Source organism: Heterodontus francisci, chromosome 23 (assembly GCF_036365525.1).
Source record: "Heterodontus francisci isolate sHetFra1 chromosome 23, sHetFra1.hap1, whole genome shotgun sequence".
NCBI classification, from domain to species: Eukaryota; Metazoa; Chordata; class Chondrichthyes; order Heterodontiformes; family Heterodontidae; genus Heterodontus; species Heterodontus francisci.
Window position 1 is genome coordinate 17,663,231 of NC_090393.1, and position 25,312 is coordinate 17,688,542.

General features: G+C 42.8%; 1 protein-coding gene across 1 annotated transcript in view; it reads left to right on the top strand.

The window, feature by feature from the left end:
- The first annotated feature begins 8,252 nt into the window (after positions 1–8,252).
- The window catches only part of coro1cb (coronin, actin binding protein, 1Cb), a 198,441-nt gene continuing 181,381 nt past the window's right edge, over positions 8,253–25,312 (top strand). The window contains exons 1-2 of the mRNA XM_068054781.1: positions 8,253–8,313; positions 8,684–11,064. Of these exons, the coding sequence (XP_067910882.1) occupies positions 8,691–11,064 (2,374 nt within the window). The 5' untranslated portion in view covers positions 8,253–8,313; positions 8,684–8,690. The remainder of the gene's footprint in view (positions 8,314–8,683; positions 11,065–25,312) is intronic.

The window sequence follows — 25,312 nt, forward strand, 5'->3', positions numbered from 1 at the left end:
TTTGCTTTTGTCCCAATGTGTTCTCTCTGGCTATGAGGATCATAAATGAAATGAATTTGAGTAATTTTGATACTTCTTAGTGGGGTGTAGGACAACAGTATAACTTGACACCCAACTGGTGCTAAACTGACAATCTCACATCACAAGGATAGGTATTGTGGTGCATACAAATGTCCCACTGGCATACAAATGTCCCACTGGTACAGTGCTGGTTTTCTGAGACTGGGGGCAGAGCTGACTGGTGGAGTAGAATGGAGGGAGCTACAACTGGCTGTGCTTGCTATTTATAAGTTGGAAGTGCTTGATGGTGACAGTGAGTGCCTGAAATGGGGATGCTTTCCATTCCCTAACACTAACACCGCTCAAATAAAAATACTGCAAGTGCTGGAAATCAGAAATAAAACAAGGTAACACTGGGAATGCACAGTAGGTATGTAAAAGACTGGTTAACCTTTATGATCGGGTGAGGAGGGGTTGAAAGACCCCTTGTTTGACTACAACAGGGTTTATTTCTTTTTAAACAGTGAATATGTTTGCCAATTCAGAGTGTTTAACCCTTTTAGGTGCTATGATCATTAAAAAAAAATCGGACAGGTTTTCTCGAGTTTCAACAAGAGGTTAGTTTATTGTACTTAAAATCAAAACCCGATCAAAGTTAAAATAATAAACTACGCTCCAACTTTCACACCTGAGGGTCTCACACATAAATAGATTAGAGTGATGAATAGATTGGTTGGATTAGAGTCCAGAACAAACAAATAATATACAGTCATGGAGTCTGGCAATTCAGTTGTCTTCTGGTTGAATTAGTGGTCCTGAAGTTCCTGAGTGGTAGAGGTGACAACCTGGTTCAGGGTTTTGTTGGAGACAGTGATGTAGATGGTTTTCTCCCTGGAGTCTCCGTATGCAGCAGTGGTAGACTTGGATGTTTTGCAGTCTGCAGACAGGGTTCCAAAATTACAGTATTACCTGGAGAGAGAGGGAGAAAGAGAGACAACCCCCACTGCGGTCCTGCACTGATTAGCACTCAAAGCTTGTCTTCTGTGTCTGTTCTTGGTGGCAAGCTTCAATCAGTGCGCGGCGCACGCATGAGACGTGCGCCACAGAGCCACCGCGATATTTCACGCGGCGGCTCATTAGCATGGAACGGAGGGAGCGCCCACCCCCGAAGACATAGAGGGGGTGGGCGCAACAACCCCGTGATGGCGTCTGGCACCACTGTGCAGTCGCTGCTGCCATTTTTAAAGGGCTTCAAGCTCTTCAGTTACATTTTTAATTTTAAGTCACAGAATGTTCAAAAATAAAGCTAGACATTTAACATTTTCAATCCCCTCTCCCACACCCCCAATGACTAATCAATTCATTATTTACCATTTCCCCCCCAAAAAACTTTTATTCTGATCCCGACCTTTTCCCCCCGAACTTTATTAACTTTAACCCTCAACCACCCCGCCCCCGCCATCCCGACCTGAAAATTTCACTCCTCCCCCTCCCCACCAGTGTCATGCCTCGGATCTCCAAACGGAGATCAAAAGGCATGGGAGCTCCGTCCACTGGAAGAATATCGGCATGGGATGGCCCTCAGGACAAGATAGGTGTTTAATCATTAATTTACATTTATTTAAATATTTAAATGAAGGCTCTACCGCCGAGTGGCATGGGGAGAGTGGGGTGGAGCCTTTATTTAAATAAATGTAAATTAATGATTAATCACTTATCTTATCCTGATGGCCATCAGGCGGGCTTCACCAGGAAGTATCTTCAGCCACCCCCCCCCCAACCCTGCGCCACAACCCCTGACGCCAGGGTGCCGGTAAAATTCTGTTCCAAGTTCTCACAGACATGGACAAACTGTCACAATTTTCTCAGTGTATTCTCTTTTCCATTTTATTGAGATCCAAGTCTAAGAATTTCAATCTCTCTTAAGTCTTATTGTTTCAATGATTACCCCTGGAGGTTCGTCTCCACTAGGGTTAATGTTCCAAGATGGCTTTGCTAACGAGGGCGACAGCAGGTAATTCATTCAACTGCTCAAGTCATTGTTCTGGATGAGGGCTTGTTCAGACATGCATCTCCACCTTGATACCTTGGAATGTGAGGTATTTCAATGCAAATTGTGGTGGCCATCTTAGCTGCTGTCTTTTTAAAAGTTGAATTTAGGATTCCATTTTTCCTTTTAAAAGTTGAATGTAGGTGTCCAACTGATGAATTAGAAATCATCATTCAGCATAGTATGTTTTCATGACTCTTTTCTAGCTCACCTTGCTAAGAAAATGTTTATTAAAAAAGGAGTAGCCCACAAATAAGAACATTAGCCTGCTCTGCCATTCAATACCAATCACAGCTGATCTTTTACCTGAAATCCACCTTCCTGCACTAACCCCATATCCATAGATTCCCTTAATATCCAAAAATCTATTGATCTCCGTCTTATGCTCAATGACTGAGCATCCATAGCCTCCTGGAGTAGAAAATTCTAAAAAAAACAGAGGTTCCACTGGTCCATGGCTAGAGTTACAGCAGAAGAGAGAACCCCCGCAGAATTTCAGGGCCATTATGTTCAAAACCCTAGTGACGTACACAAATTTGCGCTGCTTTTAGAGGAGCAATCCATTAACCAACGTATCCCTCTTTTTTAAGAAATTGATCCTGGTTTATACATTATAAATTAATCTAAATTATTCTACAGACTTTGCGAACCCATGCACAAGATTAAAAAAAACTATGATTTTTACCAGTTGAGTTAATGTCAATACTACTCAACAAACACTTCACCAGTGCAATTTTTTTTAAAATCATTTTCATGGTTGTGTTGTATTTGTCTAAACTGCTGTTGCCATGGAAATTTCAGAGTGTAATAACCTTTTAACAGATTGCTTTGTTGCTGCAAAGTGTTAACCCATAGGATACTCTTTCTTAGGGAGGAGGAATAGGAGAAAATTTCTGTTTGAATAAATTTACACAGAATCTGTTTTGTAGAAGTATAATAAAATTGTGTGTGATCAGATCGGGGTGAAGTACCAGGCAAATAACCTGTTCCTGTTCCATATAAACAAAGCTGGGACCAATGATTTACTTAATCTTTGGTTGACATTCTCTGATTACAGAGCCTATCAGAGTGAAACCTACGTACTTTATTAGCATGCAAAGCTCAGACTGGTTTGCTATGTAAAGTAGAAGGAAAATGGATCTATTTGTGAATTGTTTCTCTGTATGAACCTAGTTGAAACATTCAGTCCTGGGGGTGGGGATAGGAAGAAGATCCTGGAACCCTGAGATTTCGACTCTCATCCACCATCTGTGAGATGCAGCAAATGTGTGTGGGATTTAAATTTAATAGTGCTTCTTATATGTGCAATATACATACAAAAAAATGTTATAAGTGCAAATGTGGAACTCCTCTCCCATGCGCACAATTACTTCTGCTAATTGACCCTACAGTGTTAGGGACACAACAATTAGCCTCTGCATTTCTTGTGGAAGGGGGAATAAATAATCAAATTTGAATTCTGTCTGATTTTCCACCCTCCCCACCCCAACTAAACAAAGTGTGCTAAGGCCAGTTGGAGTGCCTTCACATCTTTTATTTCCTATTTGTCCCATTACCACTCCCTTTGGTCCTGCACCACCAACTCTTTTTATCATTTAATCTTTCCTGCCCTTCATACTATCACAGACCTCCCCATCTCTGTAGTTTCCTCCAGCCCTACAAGCCTTTGCGATCTCAGCGCTCCTCCAATTCTGGCTTTTCACACATCCCTAATTTTAATCTCTGACAGCTGTGCTGTCAGCTGCCATGGCCTCATACTCTGAAATTCCCTCCCTAAACCTCTCCTCTTTTAAATGGACCTTACAACCAAGCTTTTTATCACACTGTTGATCATCTGTTCTGATATTTACTTCTGTGGCTCATTGTCAAAAATGCACCAGGACATAGATAGGCTAGCAGATGGAATTTAATACTGACAAGTGTGAGGTGATGCATTTTGGCAGAAGGAACAGGGAGTGGCAATATATACTTAATGGCACAGTTCTGAAGAATGTGAAGGAAGAGAGGGACCTGGGGATGCATGTGCATAGATCTTTGAAGGTGGCAGGACATATTACATGGTACCTTGGGCTTTATAAATAGAAGCATTGAGTACAAAAGCAGGGATGTTATGTTGAACATTTATAAAGTTCTGGTTAGGCCCCAACTGGAGTATTGCATCCAGTTCTGGTCACTACACTTCAGGAAGGATGTGAGTGTCCTTGGGTGGGTGCAGAGGAGATTTACTAGAATAGTTCCAAGGATGGAGAATTTTAGTTACAAGGTTAGGTTGGAAAAGCTGGGGTTGCTCTCCTTAGAACAAAGGAGATTGAGGGGATATTTAATAGAAGTGTGCAAGATTAGGATAGGCTTAGGTAATTCAGATAAGGAAAAGCGGTTCCATTAACAAATGGTACAAGGACTAGGGGACACATTGAAAGATTTGGGCAAAGGATGCAGGGGGAATATGAGGAAGCACTTTTTTACTTAGCAAGTGGTAATGGCCTGGAACTCGTTGCCCACAAGGGTGGTGGAAGCGGAGATGATCAATGATTTCAAGAGGGAGTTGGTTGGCCACCTGAGAGAAATAGACTTGCAGAGCTATGGGGATCGAGCGGGGAGTGGGACTGACAGCATAGCTCCGTGGAGAGCCAACATAGACTCGATGGGCCAAATGGCCTCCTTCTGTGCCATAAATGACTTTATATCACTTTTATTAGGCTCCTTGGAACATTTTATGACGTTAAATGCACTATATAAATGTAAGTTGTGTTCGGTGGAATTCACTGCAGCAGCAAGAATAATGTGGTGATGTAGCACATCGGAGAGCCAAGGTGTGGTCCTCAGCAGTGAAGAATACAAGTACTTTCTGCCTTTTTCTCCCCTCAAGGTCCTTACTCAAATTTGAATGTAGTATCACATGTTGTCAATCCTCCCCACAGTATCACACCCAAGTACATAGGGTGAAAAATTAGATAAAGCCCAACAATGGGCTTGGGGATCATGATGCAGGATTGACTCATGCCCATTCATTGCAATGCAGGCAGTGCGCAAACTTGGTGCTGCCTGCTCATCATTGTAGTAACAGCATGCAGTCAAGTGTTAAACATGCTACCGAGTGGCTGCAAACCTCAACAGGGGGCCCAGGTTCATGCGAAGCTAGCACCACTTAAACCTAACCTGTGTCTCTTAAAGGGGATGTGCGTTCTGTTTCTAGCAAGTCCTGGAAGAGGCTGGGGAAGTCTCTGAATAGGGAAAAAAAATTCAAATGGCACAACAGGGTAGAGAGCTTGCCCCAAGGTTCTCTCTAGCACTGGAGGCCTTGGCACAGGAGATGAACAGGAGGAGAGAGGTCCTCTGTCCACAGGGGGCCAGGAGACACTCCAAACAGACACTGTGAAGGCAGTGGGACCTGAGAGCCTTCGCTATCAATGCAAACAGTCTAGTCCCATGGACCTGGATGCAGTGCAGGAAGATGTTTGATGACTTCACACGAGTGAGCAAGGTCAGTGAATGCATCTTCAAATACCATATCCTTACAAATGAACTACTTGCTTCACACACTGCTCCATTCCTCATCCCCCTTCACTCACCTACCAACATTCTCTATCCAACATGACTCAAACTTCACGCATAGCCTCATCTCATCCTTTCATGCTCAGCACTGCTGAGCCTCACACCCACATTCTACTGGAAAAACTTTTACATTTATTCTTGGTGGCAGTTTAGAAATAGCTAGGTTAGTCAGGGGCCAATTGTGAGAAGTCAATAAGGATATTTCCTTCTCAAGGTGGACAGATCTGTAAGAAATGGCTGTCCAATAACCTTATAAAATCTTAAGAAACTGCATCTTAAATAAATAGTTCTCTTTCTCTTATCAAGAAAGATTTTATAGCAGGCAACCAGGACGGCATAGACCGGTTGTCTCTGCCAAAGATATGACTCTAGCACAGGCTCTGAAACAAGGCATTCCGAAAGCTGATAAGACGGAGCCTCGTACCCTCTCTAGACAAGTGTCTGGCAGAAGATTATAAACAATATCAAGCACAAGATAAGGTGGAAGGTGACTTTGGGGGGCAGAGTGATGGACAGGGGAGGTTTTGAGTACCTTTTTTTTAATTCATTCATGGGATGTGGGCGTCGCTGGCCAGGCCAGCATTTATTGCCCATCCCTAATTGCCCTAACTGAGTGGCTTGCTAGGCCATTTCAGAGGGCATGTAAGAATCAACCACATTGCTGTGGTTCTGGAGTCACATGTAGGCCAGACCAGGTAAGGACAGCAGATTTCCTTCCCTAAAGGACATTAGTGAACCAGATGGGTTTTTACAACAATCGACAATGGTTTCATGGCCATCATTAGACTAGCTTTAATTCCAGATTTATTAATTAAATTCAAATTCCACCTTCTGCTGTGGTGGGATTCGAGCCCATGTCCCCAGATCAATACCCTGGGTCTCTGGGTTACTAGTCCAGTGACAATACCACTCCGCCGCTGCCTCCCCGTACCTGTCCCTTGATGATTGGGCAATTGGAATTGAACAAGAGTCATACTCATTTAGAGCACAGAAGCTGTTCCAGTACAGCTACAACAGGGGGAGGCGGTGGCCTAGTGATATTCTCACTGGACTAGTAACCCAGAGACTCAGGGTATTGATCTGGGGACATGGGCTCGAATCCCACCACAGCAGTAGGTGGAATTTGAATTTAATTAATAAATCTGGAATTAAAAGCTGGTCTAATGATGGCCATAAAACCATTGTCGATTGTTGTAAAAACCCATCTGGTTCACTAATGTCCTTTAGGGAAGGAAATCTGCTGTCTGTACATGGTCTGGCCTACATGTGACTCTAGACCCACAGCAATGTGGTTAACTTTTACATGCCCTCTGAAATGGCCTCGCAAGCCACTCAGTTGTACCTAACTGCTACGAAGTCAATAAAAAGGAATGAAACCGGAACGGAACCGGGCATCGACCTAGGCACTGGAAACGACGACGGCAAACCCAGCCCTGTCGACCCTGCAAAGTCCTCCTTACTAACATCTGGGGACTTGTGTCAAAGTTGGGAGAGCTGTCCCACAGACTAGTCAAGCAACAGCCTGACATAATCATACTCACGGAATCATACCTTACAGACAATGTCCCAGACACTGCAATCACTAACCCTAGGTATGTCCTGTCCCACTGGCAGGACAGACCCAGCAGTGGTGGCAGGACAGTGGTCTACAGTAGGGAGGGAGTTGCCCTGGGAGTCCTCAACATCAACTCCGGACCCCATGAAGTCTCATAGCATCAGGTCAAACATGAGCAAGGTAACCTCCTACTGATTACCACCTACTGCTTTCCTTCAGCTGATGAGTCAGTCCTCCATGTTGAACACCACTTGAAAGAAGCACTGAGGGTGGCAAGTGCACAAAATGTACTCTGGGCAGAAGACTTCAATGTCCATCACCAAAATTTGCTCTGCAGCACCAATGCAAGTTCTCCCTGTGATCGCGTGGGTTTTCGGTGGGTGCTCCGGTTTCCTCCCACAGCCAAAGACTTGCAGGTGGACCTCATGGACTGCAGCGGTTCAAGAAGGCAGCTCACTACCACCTTCTCAAGGGCAATTAGGGATGGGCAATAAATGCTGGCATAGCCAGTGACGCCCACATCCCATGAATGAATAAAAAAAACACTGGCATCTACCCAGCAATGTGGAAAATTGCCCAGGTATATCCTGTCCACAAAAAGCAGGATAAATCCAACCTGGCCAATTACTGTGCTATCAGTCTACTCTCAATCATCACTGTGTAAGGTCTTCCCACCATAGTGAACCAAGGGGCTGGAATCTGTGTAAAACCCCTCAGGCTGTATGCACCAAAATATGGTTTTGCTGTGTAATGCAAATGTACATTGAATGTAAAATGGAATGGAAGGGTTGTGAAGAAAAGTGCCGTCTTTTGCACTTTCTGGAATGTCAACTTTGAACTGTTTTCTAATGTATTTTTTACAGATTTTTATGAATAAAGTATATTTTTGGGAAAAAAAATCATTCAGTACATTTCAAAAGCAACGAATGTAAATAATTGAGATCCTATCTCTTCAGGCCACAGATACTGGTTTTAACCAATAAGCAGAAGTAGAAGCTACAATGCAAGCCATTATGTGTTGATATGTAAACCAGAGGTCAGTGATCAAGATAAGGGATAACTGCATCACAGTTTGCCGGAGCCTTCACCTCAGCTGCTCTCAGTGTGCATTCTCTGTAAAACTTGCTTTTGGATTACCTGCAACAAAAAACTGGTAAGAATCTACGGGCAACGAACATTAAACAAGCTGGATCGGAGAAAGTTGAACATGAAGAGTGTGTATATATCTTGACTGGATTTTATTATTCGTTTGTCTTTACTGCAGTGGATTTTCTTGGCACAAGTCATTCTGTATTACTCAACTCGCTTAAACTCAGCCAATCAGCTGTCTCTTGCTTAAAGGTCTGCTTAATCCAGTCCGTTACATCACCCTAGTAGGAAGGGGATGAGCACTATGGCAAAGAATTTAGCTACATAGCTTTAAAAGGACAGTGGCTGGTGCACATTCAGTGGTGGTTGGTTGTCTCTTAAACTAGCTCTGCTTTCTGTTATAACTTGTGCTTTTTTTCCCTCTTTTTATCAAGAGTTAAAATGGAACAAATGAAAAACTTTGAAGACGTTGAGGAAACCCAGGGAAGGTTAGATGATGATAGCCAAGACAGCAGTACAAATGTTGAACTGAGCTTGAACAAGGTGGAGTCTATTGCTCCTTTCCACAGCAGTGTGAAGCAGGGTGACGCAGAGCCTTCACTCCCTGAACATAGAGTGAAGTACCAGGAACAAGAGGCCAGCGAACAGCTTCTCACTGAGGAAATGGACAATGGGAATTCTGTTCGGAAACTGGATTCTACTGTCATAAAAAGTGAGAAGGATGTAGAAAATGCTAACTCAGAAGAGGAAGCTGATTCGATTCGAGCCAGAATGGAAGCAGAAACTAAAGATAAATGGAACAAGGAAAATGTGTGCATTGTTTCAACATACAGAAGAGTTGTGGAAACTGAGCCTGCTTGGCAACACCAGGAAGGTGAATGTCCAAGAGACCTACCATCAGCTATTCAACAGAATGAAAGTGGCTCAGAAAGTGTGAGCAACAATGCGATGGAGAAAGTCAAAGAACCAAACAGTGCAGTTCCAGAACCCAGAAAACAATTGTGTGAGGAGAAACCACTGAATGAGCAATGGCTACAGAAAGAAGGTGACTGCAAGACTGAGAACCTCAGTAGAGGACCACCTGGAGGGCAGAACACCCAAGAAGGTGAGATTGCCTCAAATCCTGTTGTAAATGAACAAATAGATACTGTAGAGATGGCAGGTGAAATGGATGAGGGTCCCTCTGAGTTGGCCATCAACCAGAATGCATCAGTGGAGAAGCACAATAAGAAGGAAGCAGGAAAACATAGTATCAAAGGAGAAGGAACTGAAGACACAACAGCAGATTCATGTAAGAATACCTTGGGGGAAAATTTAGGTGACCATACTGTCAACGATGAAGTAAAGATGTGTGAAAGTGAGCGAAGTCTAAAACGTTTTCTCTCTCAGACTGAGCTATACATCACCAAACCAGATCAACAACCTAGCCAACTCCAAGAAGCAAGTTACTCATCAGATCTGAGTGCAATATCTTGTGGAGATGTAGTTGTGTGCAACCTAATCTCACAAAGAGATCAATATGGTCCATCTGACTACAGAAAGCTAAGTCCAGAAGCTGGTGAATGGAATCAAACTGAACAAACCGATCATAAATTTGTGATGAAGAAAGCTGTGTTGGCTGAAGAGAATGGAGATGTTTCACAAGAAGATGACCCTGAGAGGAAGTCCAGCTCTTCCATCACTGGAGAGGAGACACAAATTGATAATAAAATGTGCAGTCACGCCATGGCCACTGAACAGGTCAATCAGTCAAACCAAACTTTGAAGACTGTTGCTAGTTGTAACTTCAGCCAGGCTGAGGAGACCAAACAGGGCTACAATTGGTTAAACCAAAGTGCACCATGCAGAGAGAGATACAGATTTAATGCCAAAGTACAACCCAACACATCTTGCCAAGTTGACTGGGTACAGAGTGGTGATCTGGAGCAGGCTGCGTGGCATGAGTATGTCAGCAAGTCTAATCAGGACGGAACAGGTGCCTCGCCTCACCAAGTTCTGGATAGTGTGGATCAGTCTGCATTGGACGATGTTGCACTGGTTAGGGAGGAAGTAAATGCAACCCAAACACACTCTAGTGGAGAAGCTAGCTTTGTCACAAATATCAAACAGCGCTGTCCATCTGGTAATACTGACAGCAGTGGACAGAACAATCTGTCCCAGCAAGCAGATCAACTCAATAAATCTGAGGAAATGGTACAGTGTGTACAGAGCAAGAAACTCAATGTAAAAGACGTCAACTCTTATGAGACTGAAGACAGCCAATTTGATCTCACTACACCTACCAAGAATGTACATGGCCACCAGGCTTGCAAAACAGATCAAACCCAGCAAGTTAGGGAAGTTGACAAAACTTCACAAGACAGTGAACTGTGCAAAACTCCCCCGAGCAGACCAGTCGATGGCCATGACCAAGCTGACATTGGTGGATCATCTACCCAAAACATTAGCAGAGAGGTTGAGTTTGGTCAAAACCTAAAGGGTGGACCAACTGGTGTACCTGAACTAGGCAAAAGAGCTACTGATTACAGTATCATGATGGTTGGGCAAGGAAAAGAGCATGTCTACCTACCAGGGGGTACAAGTCCACCAACTGGAATCAAAACTGCTGTTGATGCAGCTGCAATGCAACTGCCGCCAGAACACCATGTGGAGTCTGCAGCCACAAAAATACCAGAAATGCAGATGGCCAAGGTGGCAGAAATTTTGAGTGAGAGCAAGCCTGATACTGAGGAGGTCATTAACGTTTCAAATATTAAAAAAGCATTTGAGAACAAGGACCGGAAAAAGAAGATGCCAGATGTCCTGAAGAAACCTGGTAATTTTCTTTTTAAAATAGCTTGTTGCATCCATGCCTGGTACCAAGAAAGGATAAAAATGGAGTTTCTTAGCAGCATGGTGGCAATGTTGCTAGTCTCTTTCGAAATCAGGAATGGGAGAGATAACTGTTCACTGGGGACTCTTGTGACTATTGGCAATTTGTTTAGAGCAATGTTGCACAGGTCTGGAAGGAGCTCACCTGGCCACCCTTCTTACCACAATTGCAGCACAATCTGAAACCAAGCACGGGGTGTCTCTGAAAATAAAATGGTGGTGGGGGTGGCAGAGGAAAGAGTGTGGTAGCGGTGGCCTGGAGGGGGTGGATGTGAGGGGGCTGGTAGCCAGAGTGGGCCACATTCTTCGAATGTTCATTGAAGGCTATTCAAGTGAGGGATGGAATTGTAACACAAATGAGTCCAATCCTGTCGTTGTCCGACATTTTCATTCTTTCCTGCGGGGGTGGGGGGGTTGGCGGTGGTTGTGTTGTATTGGTGGCGGGAATGGGGAGTGATTAGGGATCAGGACAGGAAGAATGGAACAATTGATATCACCTCCCCACAACACACCCTCAGCATGGGAGGCCAATCGAGTGCCCCCATGAAATGCAATGTTTCTAACCAGTAAATTTAAAAATTCAAATGTTTATGGAGGTTGGGTTTGGGTATACAGGATGCAGCACTGTGAATAGGAGGGGATGAGTGACTGATATTTTTGATTAATTAGTAGGTTTACTGATAAATTTTAGATTATGAGCTAATGTGTCAGGAACATCAATTGGAAGTGTAATTACTAACTAAATGTTGGTACCACTGTACAAATAAGAACATACTGAAGTACTGAGACAGACATGCGCATGGGAACCATCCAAGTCCTACAAGTGGGGCACAGAAGCACCATCAGGCTACTCCCTATGGCCAGTGACTGTTAGCAGGAAATTAGAAAAACTCAGCCTCTTCAGCCCTGACGTTAGGCAAATGAGTGCAAATCTGTAAAAGAATGAGTAGAATATAAAAGGTTAATTCGGAACACTATTTTCAGTTAAATCTTGGCTGCAGAACAAGGTGACATTGGTAAAATCTAAGTCTAGGATTGATGTCAAGAAGTATCTATTCAAGCAAGGTCTGATTGATATTGGAATGGGGAGTAATAAGCAGAATCAAGCATTTAACCTTTAAAATCTGTGCTAAGTTGCATCAATGTGTTGCTTATCCATAGAGTTAGATAAAGTAACAGTAGCCTGCCCATGTTACTCACGTACTGGATTTTATACCGGAGCATATCACGCACAGTTTTTGTAATCTTTCTGGCTTTCTTGGTACTCTCAGGTTCTACTATATTGCTACTGTTTCCAGTTTAGAGACCTGCTGCTGTGGTTCTCATGTATCGGGTCACTTCTCTAAGAGAGCAAAACTATCAAGAGAAGGGGAAACAGTGATATTTATGATGTTCCAAAGGAACATTAAACCCCCAGGGAATTTTAAAAGCCATTAAAATGTCTAACAGTAAAAAGGAAGGTAGGGTAGGAGGGTCATGACTAGTTTGGCGTGATTGGTTAGAGGAGTGACATCAACACGCCCAAAAGCTCACAGCGAAAGTCTGTGACGGATTTTAACTGCCTCTTTTGAAGGGAATAGGATAGTCGCTCTCCAAAAAATGTGGCAGAGCATTTCCTTCCCTGTTCCAACAACAGACCATTTTGCTGGGGGGCATGAGGAGGACGGCCCAGACGTCTGTCAGAAGGAGGCAGAAACTTCATTTCACTATTTAAATCAGGGTCTTATGACGAAGTACATGGTTGTACAGGTCAGAATCAGCCATTCCAAGCACTTTTTAAAGGGACACTTACCTCCGAATACTCAGAACTATTGGAATCTGTTGGTTAAAAAAAGCCTTGGCTTGCTTCATATGGACATTGTTGACTTGGACATTTCTAGAATTTGTTTCAAAGCCAGGATGTTCAGGGAATTACTGATACTGCAGAACATGGGAGATGGTTTGGCCAATTAATTTTAGTTGGATGAAGAGGTATAGCAGCAGGTAGGGAAACTTGGGGGAGTTGCACTTGGAGCTGTTAGAAGTCCACATGGGGGAAGGAAAATAGACAGGTATCCTTACTCTGCCAAGAGAGTCAATGGGCCCAGTTTACTAAGGAGCTGTGCGTTAGGGGGCTGTGCTTAACCAGCAATGTAGTCACAGACATGTGCAGACTCTTACAGCAAAACCTGCAATACATTACCTCAGTTGGTAATGCATTGCCTGTGTGATGAAAAGTCACTGCAGCTTGCAATGTTTTATCCAAACATTGCCTGAGCCAATATGTTGCTGGGATGCAAGACATAGCCCTGCGTAACAGGGGGTTATTCTTGCTCCTGTTCTACACCCATAAACAGACAAACTGGATTCAATTTCCCCTGCAATGTAACTAGGAGGAACTGGAGAATATTTATATTGCAGTGGTGACACACTATTGCCGGAATGGTATTTTGAGAACCATCCTACTGGGTTGCCTCTGCTGGAATGTTCGTACTGCAGAGACACTATGTACTTGCTTAAACACTTACTGTTACTATTTCTTTATATTGTTTTCAACCTCTAACAGCAGCGCTCTATAATTCTATTCATTTCTCTTGCATGACACTCAGGGGTTGAAAGTGTACAGTACAATATTAGTTAAATAACACACTGATGTATTCATATTTTATTCGTTATCTGTTCTTTTAATAAAGGCACTAGGCTGGGTAATTTTAAACAGGGTAATAGCAGATAAAGGAATTTCATATGTCTTGTTGGTATCATTACTAACATTAACATAATGATTTCAACCCCCTTGCCATTCTTTAAAAATCTAACTATTTTGTTTGAATACTAGATTCTAGACCAGTCTACTCCGAGCTTTGTCTAAACACAATTATAACCTAGACACAGCACTGAATTAGCTGCTATCGACTGGAATGGCATCTGGGGGCACAATAACTGATCAGCATTTGTGGGTTAGGGAGAGTAACAGAGGGTATACCCAGGGTTTTAGAAAGATACCACACATGAAAATTTGATCAGTTGCATGGACAGAGCACAAACTTCAAAAGCTTTATTTAAAAAGAGGGGCTATGTGAGGGAATAAAATGATAGATTATTGATTACACAGCTGTAGCAGCTCTTGTTGGTTTTAAATTATAAATCTATAATCAATTTAGATTTGTTATGTATGTTGTCCACTCCTTATTTGGGCAACATCAATCTGTGACACACAGTCACCTTGCGGCAGCACACTTCTACCACAAGATGGAACTTGACCACGCCAATAACATCACTAAAGCACTTTGAGGAAAATTGACTCTGTCCAGGTAACAGAAAAGATATTAAGCTGCGAGAGACATACACAGCGGGCTGCATTTTATTCTTGCGACGGGGGTCCCGGCAGCGGGCTGGAACGCGGGTGGGAGACCCTGCCTTGGCCCTCTGTCGGACCCCTGAAGCCATTTAATGGCAGGGCGCGGGTTAGTGAGGATGGGGGGAGGGGGGTGTCAAAGACTGCCACTAGATGGGCACTCCGGGGGCCTGGATTGCACCCAAAGGAAGGACAACCCCCGACCCTGCTTGGTGGCTGCCATGCTTTACCTGGCGGCGTTGGTTCCCTCCACCTCCAGCAAAATTGATTGGTCTCTAATAATTGGCCACTTAAGGGCCTCAATTGGCCTGGGATGGGAAGGCTGTCCTCTGCTTTTACCCATCCCAGAGAAAAATGGCAGGGGGCCCGGGCAACATCGGGAACGGCATCCCCTATCATTTTGCTTGCTCCCCACCTCTGTGCCCACCTCCAAGGTCAGAATAAATTACTGCCCAGTGTGTCATTCCTCATCCTAATTGGAGTTAAATTTTTGAACACAAACAGAAAGCCTCTTTTTCTCTCAGCGGGAAATGGGCCGGACACGGTTGAGGGCCCTGTCAACCACAGTGGGGGGAATCCTCGGTTGAGGAAAAAGGAAGACAAAAGGAAGGTTGCATCATCAGAGCAGATGCATCAGAGATGGAGAAACTGGGAGAATGGAGTCCTTACAGGAATTAGGGTATGAAGACGTGTAGACGAGGTAGCTGTGAGAGTCGGTGGGCTTATAATGGATATTAGTAAACAGCCTATCCCCAGAGATGGAGACAGAGAAGTCGAGGAAGGGAAGGGAAGTGTCGGAGATGGACCATGTAAAGGTGAGAGAAGGGTGGAAATTAGAAGCAAAGTTGATAAAGTTTTCCAGTTCGGGGCAGGAGCAGGAAACGGCACCGATACAGTCATACCGATTCGGCACACTACAGCCTGCCGGACTGAACATTGAGTTCAATAATTTCAGAGCATGACTGGCTCCCCCATTTTACTTTTATTTTTAGTATTTTTTCTTTTTTTTTTGTTTGTTTTATTTTATTTCATCTTACTTTGTTTAGTTTGCTTACCCACTTTTTTTTTTCATGTTTGTACTTGCAGCTGTTCAATTTTCAGTCCGTTAACACCCTATCTGTACAAATGCTTTGTCTTTCAACACATTATTAACATATTGTTTACCTTTGCTCCATGATCTTTTGGTCAGCTATTCTGTGACTTTGTCCTATCTACACCTTCTCCTTTGTTATCTCTTGCCCCACCCCCACTTTACTTGCTTATAACCTTTCACATTTCTAATATTTGCCAGTTCTGAAGAAGGGTCACTGATCTGAAACATTAACTCTGCTTCTCTCCCCACAGATGCTGCCAGACCTGCTGAGTATTTCCAGCATTTCTTGTTTTTATTTAGGGCTTGACTGGGATGTGCAGCAATCAAATAGAACTATAGCGATGGTACATACTGTTTTGACCAACAGTTTTACTCATCCATTACTTGAAGGCATAGAAAATGGCAGCATCAACCTTTGATGCGGTCTTTATAATATGGTTCCCATTTATATTGGCATTTGAAAACTGGTGCATTGTTCAATTTCTTCAGCCTTTTAGTTTACAGTAAATAGTATAAACAGTAGAGACTGCCTATGGCACAGCTGTGATCATGGATGAATTCACTTCAGGTGGTTCGGCAACATGCACCTGAACCTAAAGTACATCATAAACTGGTAACGATTAATTGCAGATTAGTTGGTATTAAACTTGGTAATGGCTTAGGGGGTCGGTAAGTTCAGTTGGCAAGATGGCTAGCATGTGATACAAAAAGATGCCAACAGCGCGGGTTCGATCCCCGTACTGGCTGTGGTAGCTCATGGAAGCCTGCCTCTTCGCCTTGCCCTTTGCTTGTAGAGAGATAACCCTCAAACTATACATCACCAACTGTTTCTCTCGAATGGGAGAGATGTTTATGGTCCTTTGAGATTATGGCTACAACAACTTGGTATTTACCTGTAGGTGGTGCTGTGCTTTTAGAAAGGACTTGGAGCAGGACATTCGGGATTTTTTTTGGTATATTTTGTATTGTGTTTTTGATTTTACAGAATTTATGATGTTTTTACTGGCTGTTAAATTAATCACTACCCAAAACAAACAAGAGACTGTTTTAAAAATGCAAATCGGTGTCCCTACTCCTGTTGTAGTACCCCAATTGCAATTTTTATGGGGAAACGGGCAGCATGTGCATGCTGCATGCTAGTCTCACCTTCTCCAAGCATTGAATGGCTCAGCCAGTGGTGCTTAAAGGGAGGCCTCTCCAAAATGGTCAGTCTTTTGTTCTGCCATAGGAAACAGGCGAGCTGCTGACGACTGCCTGGTTGATCAGCTCAGTGGGAAAATGTTAATGGACTCGATCCTGAAAATGACCCTGACTGTCACATTCAAAGGACACAGTTTTAAAGTAATTGGCCAAAGAACCAGAGGAGAGATGGAGAGAAATCTTTTTGCTCAGCAAGTTGTAATGATTTGGAATGCGCAGCCTGAAAGGATGGTGGAAGCAGATTCAGTGCCTGAAGGGGGAAAATTGCACAGCTATGGGGGAAGAGTGGGACTAATTAGCTCTTTCAAAGAGCTGGCACAAGCACAATGACTGAATGGCCTCCTTGTGCTGTCTGTATGATTCTATAATGGAGGGGGGGTCGTTAACCCGTGGGTTCGCTGTGACTATCACACACATTTGCCACCCAAGCACCCAAGTATAAAATCTCACCAATTGTATTCATTGGTTTCAGCTCAACTATTCTGCACAACTATTTAGTAATTCTGCAAAATCTACAGAACTGGCTGACCTTGTCAGAGAGATGATGGTGGCATTGCGTCTCTGGTTACATTTAACTGGCCTAAAAATTAATTCAAAATGGGGCTGAGTCCTTTATTGGCACAGCAGGTAAATGACTCACACAGAGCAGAAATTCCTGCTGAGTGCTGAGTAAGTTGATGGTGGTGATAGTGGCACTACTGTTGCCCTCGGGGAAGTGGGGTGGCGGAACTGTGCTCTCCAGTAAATTTGATTGGGCACCAACAACAATTTGTATTTATATAGCGCCTTTACCATAGTGAAATATTCCAAGGTACTTCACAGAAACATTCTCAGACAAAATTTGACACTGAGCTACATAAGGAGACGCTAACACAGATGATCCAAAGCTTGCTCAAAAGAGCTAAGTTTTAAGGGGCATCTTAAAGGAGGAGAGAGAGGCAGAGAGGTTAAGTGAGGGAATTCCAGAGCTAAGGGCCTAGTCAGCTGCCATTAATTGAGCAAGAGACTAGAACTGGAGGAGTGTAGAGATCTCAGAGAGTTGTAGGGCTGGAACAGATTACAGAAATTGGGAGGGGCGAGGTCATGGAGGGATTTGAAAACGAGGAAACAAGAACAAGGCAAAGTAGTTGAGGGCAACCATTGCCTAGAAACAATATCCCAGCAATGAATCATAATTGGCAAGGCAAATATAAATGTGGAAGCCGAGAAGCTTGCTATGATGCATTCTTTCAATGAGCAGAAATTTCAGACCAGGCTGTAACATGTACTGGGTGTTTCCTGCAACATTCCCCCAAATGCCAAAATATGTGTCTCCAAATATTTCAGTAACTTTTATCTACTTATGTCAATTGGTTTAAACACTTTCCCTTCTGTTACAGGTGGTTGTTTAATCAAGCTGTCAGGCTTAAGAAATTCTGATTTGCTTTAGATGCTCAATTATTTTTGTAACATGCATGGGCCTGAGCGTGTTCATCTTTGGAAATTGTGCTCTGGCTGATAAAAAGGAAGGATTTGAGCACGTCGTAGGCTGTAGAAAATATAATGCATATTTACATATATTTTGTATAGGCATATAAAAAAACTGCAGATTTTCCTTCCTTTTTCCACCAATTTTATTCCTCCTCTACTGAAGGTGTTAAGTTCTTGATGCTTGCATATTCCACGGGCTCTAGCACCCATTCAATACCTTGCCCAAGAGATCATTCCTCATGTGTCAGACTTGACACTTGAATGTTGGTAAGTTATTTGGCTGTGGAAGGCTTCACATCCAAGCCCAATCCTGTTTTTCTGTTTTACCCTGCATCCACATACACATACTTTCTAGCGCTGATTAGTGACCAGGAGTTGCAACCCTGGCTGGTTTCCTCCCCTTCTTAACTCAAGGGTACTAATATGAATTGTATCATAGGGCAGCACAGTGTCGCAGTGGTTAGCAATGCAGCCTCACAGCTCCAGCGACCCAGGTTCGGATCTGGGTACTGCCTGTGCGGAGTTTGCAAGTTCTCCCTGTGACCGCGTGGGTTTCTGCCGGGTGCTCCAGTTTACTCCCACAGCCAAAGACTTGCAGGTTGATCGGTAAATTGGCCATTGTAAATTGCCCCTAGTGTAGGTAGGTAGTAGGAGAATTGAGGGAAGGTGAGGATGTGGTAGGAGACATGGGATTAATGTAGGATTAGTAAAAATGGGTGGTTGATGGTCGGCACAGACTCGGTGGTTTCAGTGCTGTATCTCTATGACTCTATCTCTACTGCCATCTGAGATCACAAATTCAGCACAGACCATAGACTGCACCTGGGACTTTGCTGTTCTGTAAGTGTGCTGCTGAGTCAGGTTTAATCAGGGAACCAAATCTGCAGCTTATATAATCTTACACAGATGTCTTTCATTCCTCTTACAATCTACACTTTTATAATCAAAGGTGTTATCCTCAGCTCAGTGCGAAAAGTGAGTCAGATCATCTTGAAGCCCTGCTGTCAGAGTTATTATCTTTCAGGTTAAGATGTTATCCTGAAGTCCCGTCTTCCCCCTCAGGTCACCATAAAAGGCATTATTTCAAGAAGAGCAGGGGAGTTCCCCTGGTGCCCTGGCCAGTCTCACTAGAACAGATTTATCTCATTGCTATCTGAAAATAAAAGCAAAATACTGTGGATGCTGGAAATCTGAAATAAAAGCAAGAAATGCTGGAAATACTCAGCAGGTCTGGCAGCATCTGTGGAGAGAGAAGCAGAGTTAACGTTTCGGGTCGGTGACCCTTCTTCGGAACTGTTCCAAGAAAGGTCACTGACCCGAAACGTTAGCTCTGCTTCTCTCTCCACAGATGCTGCCAGACCTGCTGAGTATTTCCAGTATTTCTTGTTATTATTATTATTTATCTCATTGCTGTTTGGGCAGGCTTGCTGTACTCAAATTGGCTGCTGCATTTCCCCAAATTACAACAATGACAGCACTTTAAAAGTATTTAATTGGCTGTTAAGCATTTTGGGATTTTAAGACGCTTTATCAATGCATGTTCTTTTATTCTTTCTTAAACTTGTTGCTGCAGAATCATTCCTTTCCTATTGGCTTGTCATCTCTCCTACTTTTTTCAATCAGAATGGAGATTTGGCACATTTTAGATTTCTCAATTTAAACACAACCCTGCAATGTTCTTCTTTTTAAACAGTGAGGTTTGACTTTTTGGCTATTTAGTTCCGCTCAGTCGGAAAGCATGACCCCGAGCTTCCGGTTGCTTGCCATTTCAACACTCCCCCCTGCTCTCATGCCAACATTTCTGTCTTTGGCCTGCTCCAGTGTTCCAGTGAACATCGAAACAAGCTCGAGGAGCAGCACCTGATCTTTTGATTAGGCACTCTCCAGCCTTGCTGACTGAACAATGAGTCAGAGCATCACTGGCCTTTTAAAAAATATTTTATTTTTTAACCATGTGCCTGCTTTTCATGTAGTCAGAACGGCTCATTATTCCACTATTAACACTCTCTCTGGACTAATGCTTTGTCTTTCACCACAAGTATTAACACATTCTTTGCCTTTGTCCCAGGAGAGCTTTGTTATTTAATCACCCTCTGCACTATCACACACCTTCCCCTTTGTTCTCTCCCCGACCCCCTCCCCTTCACTTGCTTAAAACCTAATTCTTTTCTAACCTTCGCCAGTTCTGATGAAAGGTCACTGACCTGAAACATTAACTTTGCTTCTATCTCCACAGATGCTGCCAGACCTGCTGAGTTTTTCCAGCACTTTTTGTTTTTACTTCAAGTTATTATTCAGATGAATAGCTGAGATTTGCAAGTGTCACTGCAGACCTCTGCCTACTAGTGGGAAACTGATATAATTAGCAATGATCTGTGAGAAACCTGACATACAAATATTTTTTTCCTTCCACTCTACTCTGTGACATTGTCCAATCAAATAACTGTCTAGCTGACTTGATCAAAGCCCTCTGTAAATCTTGCTCCATAGCCTGTGATTTTACCAGGAATCAGAAGTTTACTTGTGAGTAGAAGAAAAGAGAAAGTCCAAGTCAATACCTGCATCCAACCTTTGTGTGGCGCAGCAACTTTAGTACGTGATCAGATGCCTTTATCCCATGGTAAGGGTGACTAAAACTAGAGGGCATAGATTTATGGTGAGAGGGAGGAGGTTTAAAGGGGATCAAAGGGGTAAATTTTTCACACAAAGAATAGTGGGTATCTGCAATGAGCTGCCAGAGGAGGTGGTGGAGGCAGGAACAGTAGCAACATTTAAGAGGTATCTGGACAGGTACTTGAATGAGCAAGGCATAGAGGGATATGGAATTAATGCAGGCAGGTGGGATTAGTATAGATAGGCATTATGGTCGGCATGGACGCGGTGGGCTGAAGGGCCTGTTTCTATGCCGTATGACTCTATGACTCTATGATGTAATGAATGTTACATAAATGCAAATTATTGTGACATTTTGTATTTACATTGTGCATAAAAGCATCTCTGTTTAGAAGGGTGCTGTCAAGAGGCAAGGTTCACTCGTTAGTAAATGGAAAAACATAATGACTATGATAAGTTGGGTGGATACTGTTTTATCTATTAAAAAAATGAATAGGCTTTCCAACACTGTGCCACTATAAACTTTTTTTTTATTGCCCATTTTTCTGAAAAGCACTGACTCACATTAGGTGTGGTTCCAAAGCATCGAAAACCCTCCTGTACATCCCCCAAATGGACATTCTTATGATTGCAATAACTGTGAATGTTATCAGCATAATTCAACCTTGAGGATATTACAGCCCAATCTTGTCTGGTCCTTAACTGGCATTCACACACATATGAGGAATCAAGTATCGGATTTTCTGGCTCAGTTACATTACATTTGCTGACAGCTAAATCTACCCTTTTCGACAGAATACAAGATTAAAATAATACTGCAGGTGATGTATTTGGTGCTCAAAATGGCTCTGTAACAGCACAGTTTGTGAACTATAGCTGTTCCTGGAAACAAAGCTTCCTGAAATTTTCCAACTGAGATGCTTACTCATTGATGCATCTCTGGAATTTTTTTATATTTTACTGCCACAATCTGACACCATCAATCAACTAATCATTACATGCTGTGATTACATCACAGCAGTTCAAGAAGGCAGCTCACCACCACCTTCTCGCGGGCAATTAGGGATGGGCAACAAGTGCTGGCCTTGCCTGCGATGCCCACATCCCATGAAAGAATAAAAACTAGCTGCAGCCCAAAGTTCTACACAGCTGCAACAATGCTATATCGAATCCTATGGAATTCTTCAGAACATAGTCATATTGCCAACTAAGTGATGTTGATGTATTTGGAAGTTAATTTTCTTTGCATATAAAATTTAATATTCAGTTTTGACACTTTGGTTTCATTTGTTGTAGAGTATTTTGTTTGTGCCAACAGTAAAGCACTTTGGATAGAGTTTCACAAGGATTGATAGTGAAGTTTGCTTACTTACTTTGGAAGGGTTTATAAGGCCTACATGAGGGATACACAGTGCTGGGTAGGTAGATTCACTCTCTGGAAGACTTCCACTTTAAGCATGTTTTCTTCCTTGAAGTGAAAGTTTTTGGATTTGTTACTTGGCAAGTGAAAAACTAAAATGGCTCCCATCCAGCCTGAATTCCCATGACTGCTCTTGTCGAGGCTTGAATTTCTGCTGTCTCCTAACTAAAAGCTGCTGGATGTATTTATATTCCATCAATTCTCACTGATAACTGATCCATACCTCCATTTCCTCCAGGCACAATTTCAGTAACACTCTCCTGAACGGTTTCCCAGTCTACAAATCAATTCATCCCAAGCTGCACGAGGTCCTGCTTATCTGTTATTCCAGTCTTTGCTGGCTCTCTAGCCCCCAATACATTGAATTGGACATCTTTGTCCTCACTTACAAATCCCTCCAAGGGCTTGCCTGACCATACCTCTGCAATTTCAACCAACCTTATGTGCTAGACCACAACCTCTGTTGTCTCTCCACTGCATCATATTTCCCTGTGTTCTGCTATTGCTGGCATAGCTTTTAGCTGACTTCGTCCCATACTCTGGAAATCCCTATGTCCCTCAACTGTGCCTTCCTCCTCACCTTAAAAGGTCTTCTCAAAATATACCTCTTCAACGAATCCTTTGGTCACTTATACTCAATCTGCAACTGCTCAAATTCCATTCTTGCCTCTGGGAAGCACTTTGGAACATTTGATCTATTAATTTTGCTGTATGCCTTTGGTGTAGCTATTGCTGAATTATCTCGAGCCACAGAACATGCCTTGAACGTATATTATTGTCCAGTGGCACTTGCTATTTGATAAAATCTATCTTAATGGGAAATTACTGTACAAAAAGACGACTTTTTTGTTCAACTGAAATGTTTCGTTTGTGAACTAGCATTAGAGAGAAATTGTGGGATTAAATTAACCCGTGCATTTGTCATTGAGTTAGAAATGCAACAAAGTGTTCCAACCTCCATTTAACTAGGTAGAGCACACTGCAGAGAGGCAGTTCTGTTAGTTTTATTAGTTCTGCCATTTTTATCAATTGAGTTTATTTTTGTCAAGTTCTCCAAGACATTGGCAGCCCTCCTTTATTTGACCCAAATGATCATTCTTCATGAGTAAGCAATATCAGGGGCTTCACAGCTGACCTGACCTGATGTTCATATATGAGCATTTTCCAGCAGAAGTTATTGGGGCATGTTCAGATGTTGGAATCTTGGTTCATTCTCAATTGTAATGCACAAATTGCTGTCCAAGCTGGCATCAACTCAACACAGACAAAGAATCAAACTGATAGCCCTTCTGGTCTGTACAGCTTAGTGTTACATTGGGTGGTGCTTTTACTCACTAGGCCAGCTGACAGCCTGGGATGCTTTTTAAAAAAAATCTTTTTTCAGCTTCTGCTCAGCAAGTGCTCAATCACATGAATGAATGTTTTCCATGGCATCAACAACCCTCCAGTACTATTCCCAAGTGCAAATTCTTCATTCATATGTGCTTAAACATTAAGTGTTGACAGACTATTCACGAGGTGGAGGGCACATCGCAACCATGATGATCCTGCACTCATCTAACGCCCACATAAATGAACTCTTCATCAGTGTTGGCAGACAGCACTCAACAGTGGTAACTATGGTTGATTCCCTTACCCAGCCTAGAAGCATTGAGCCCAAGAGTAGGAACCTCCTACCTCTCCAATTAATTCATTACAGATTGGCAATTAAATCTGGGTCTTCCTGCTCTGTATGACTTCATTGTACACCTTGCCACCTTCCACCCATGCTCTCCTTTTTGAAATATTTTCAATAAATTCTGTTATCAGATGCTAACATTGTGATTTATGTTGCTCTTCAACTCCTTCTCTTGCATCACTCAGCGTAAGCTCTCGATCTAGGAACTCAAACTGTTCTGTATGCTTGAGCTATTCAGAGCAATGTTTGAGCCTATAATTGGACAATTGCTGTCATTCTTTTCTGTAATGGCTGATGTTTGTATGTTTGCTTAATCTTTCCATCCTCTAACCTTGTATTATTGATATCTTCAGTTACTATCATCACAATACTGATCATATTTATATTTTTGATAATTTGACAATAAACCTTTAATATGGATGTCCAGTCTTATGGATTGATTTATGAAATGGATCCCAAGGCTTTTCTGAGGCTGAATGGATCTCATGTACCAGAAGTGTGAGGTGATGGGGAGGTCAAATAAAGCAAAGGAATACACGATTAATATGATTAATGGGAAAATACTGAGAAGTATAGAGGAAGCGAGAGACCTTGGAGTGAATGTCCACAGATCCCTGAAGGTAGCAGGACAAGTCGATAAGGTGGTTAAGAAGGCATATGGAATCCTTTCCTTTATTAGACGAGGTATAGAATATAAAGAGCAGGGAGGTTATGCTGGAACTGCATAACTCATTAGGCCACAACTTGAGAACAGTGTGCAGTTCTGGTCACCTCATTACAGAAAGGATGTAATTGCACTAGAGAAGGTACAGAAGAGATTTATCAGGATGTTGCCAGGGCTGGAAAAATGCAGCTATGAGGAAAGATTGGCTAAGTTGGGGTTGTTCTCCTTGGAACAGAGAAGGCTGAGGGGAGATTTGATTAAAATGTACAAAATTTTGAGGGGCCCTGGACAGAATGGAAGTGAAGAACCTATTCACCTTAGCAGAGAGGTCAGTGACTGGCGGGGCACTGATTTAAAGCAATTGGTAGAAAAAATTAGAGGAGAGATGAGGAAAATTTTTTCCACTCAGAGGGTGGTGGGGATCTGGACCTATGCCTGAAAGGGTAGTTGAGGCAGAAACCCTCAACTCATTCAAAAGGAGTCTGCATATGCAGCTCAAGTGCTGTAATCTGCAGGGCTACGGACCAAATGCTGGAAGGTGGGATTAGTATGGGTGGATCGTTTTTCGACCGGCGCAGACACGATGGGCCAAGTGGCCTCTTTCTGTGCCTTAAACTTTCAATGATTCTATTCTATGATTCTACTACCCTTAAAAATGGTAGATATAAAGTAGACTTTCATACCATTGGACTGAATTACAGCTCAGGTCCCATAGCTGAT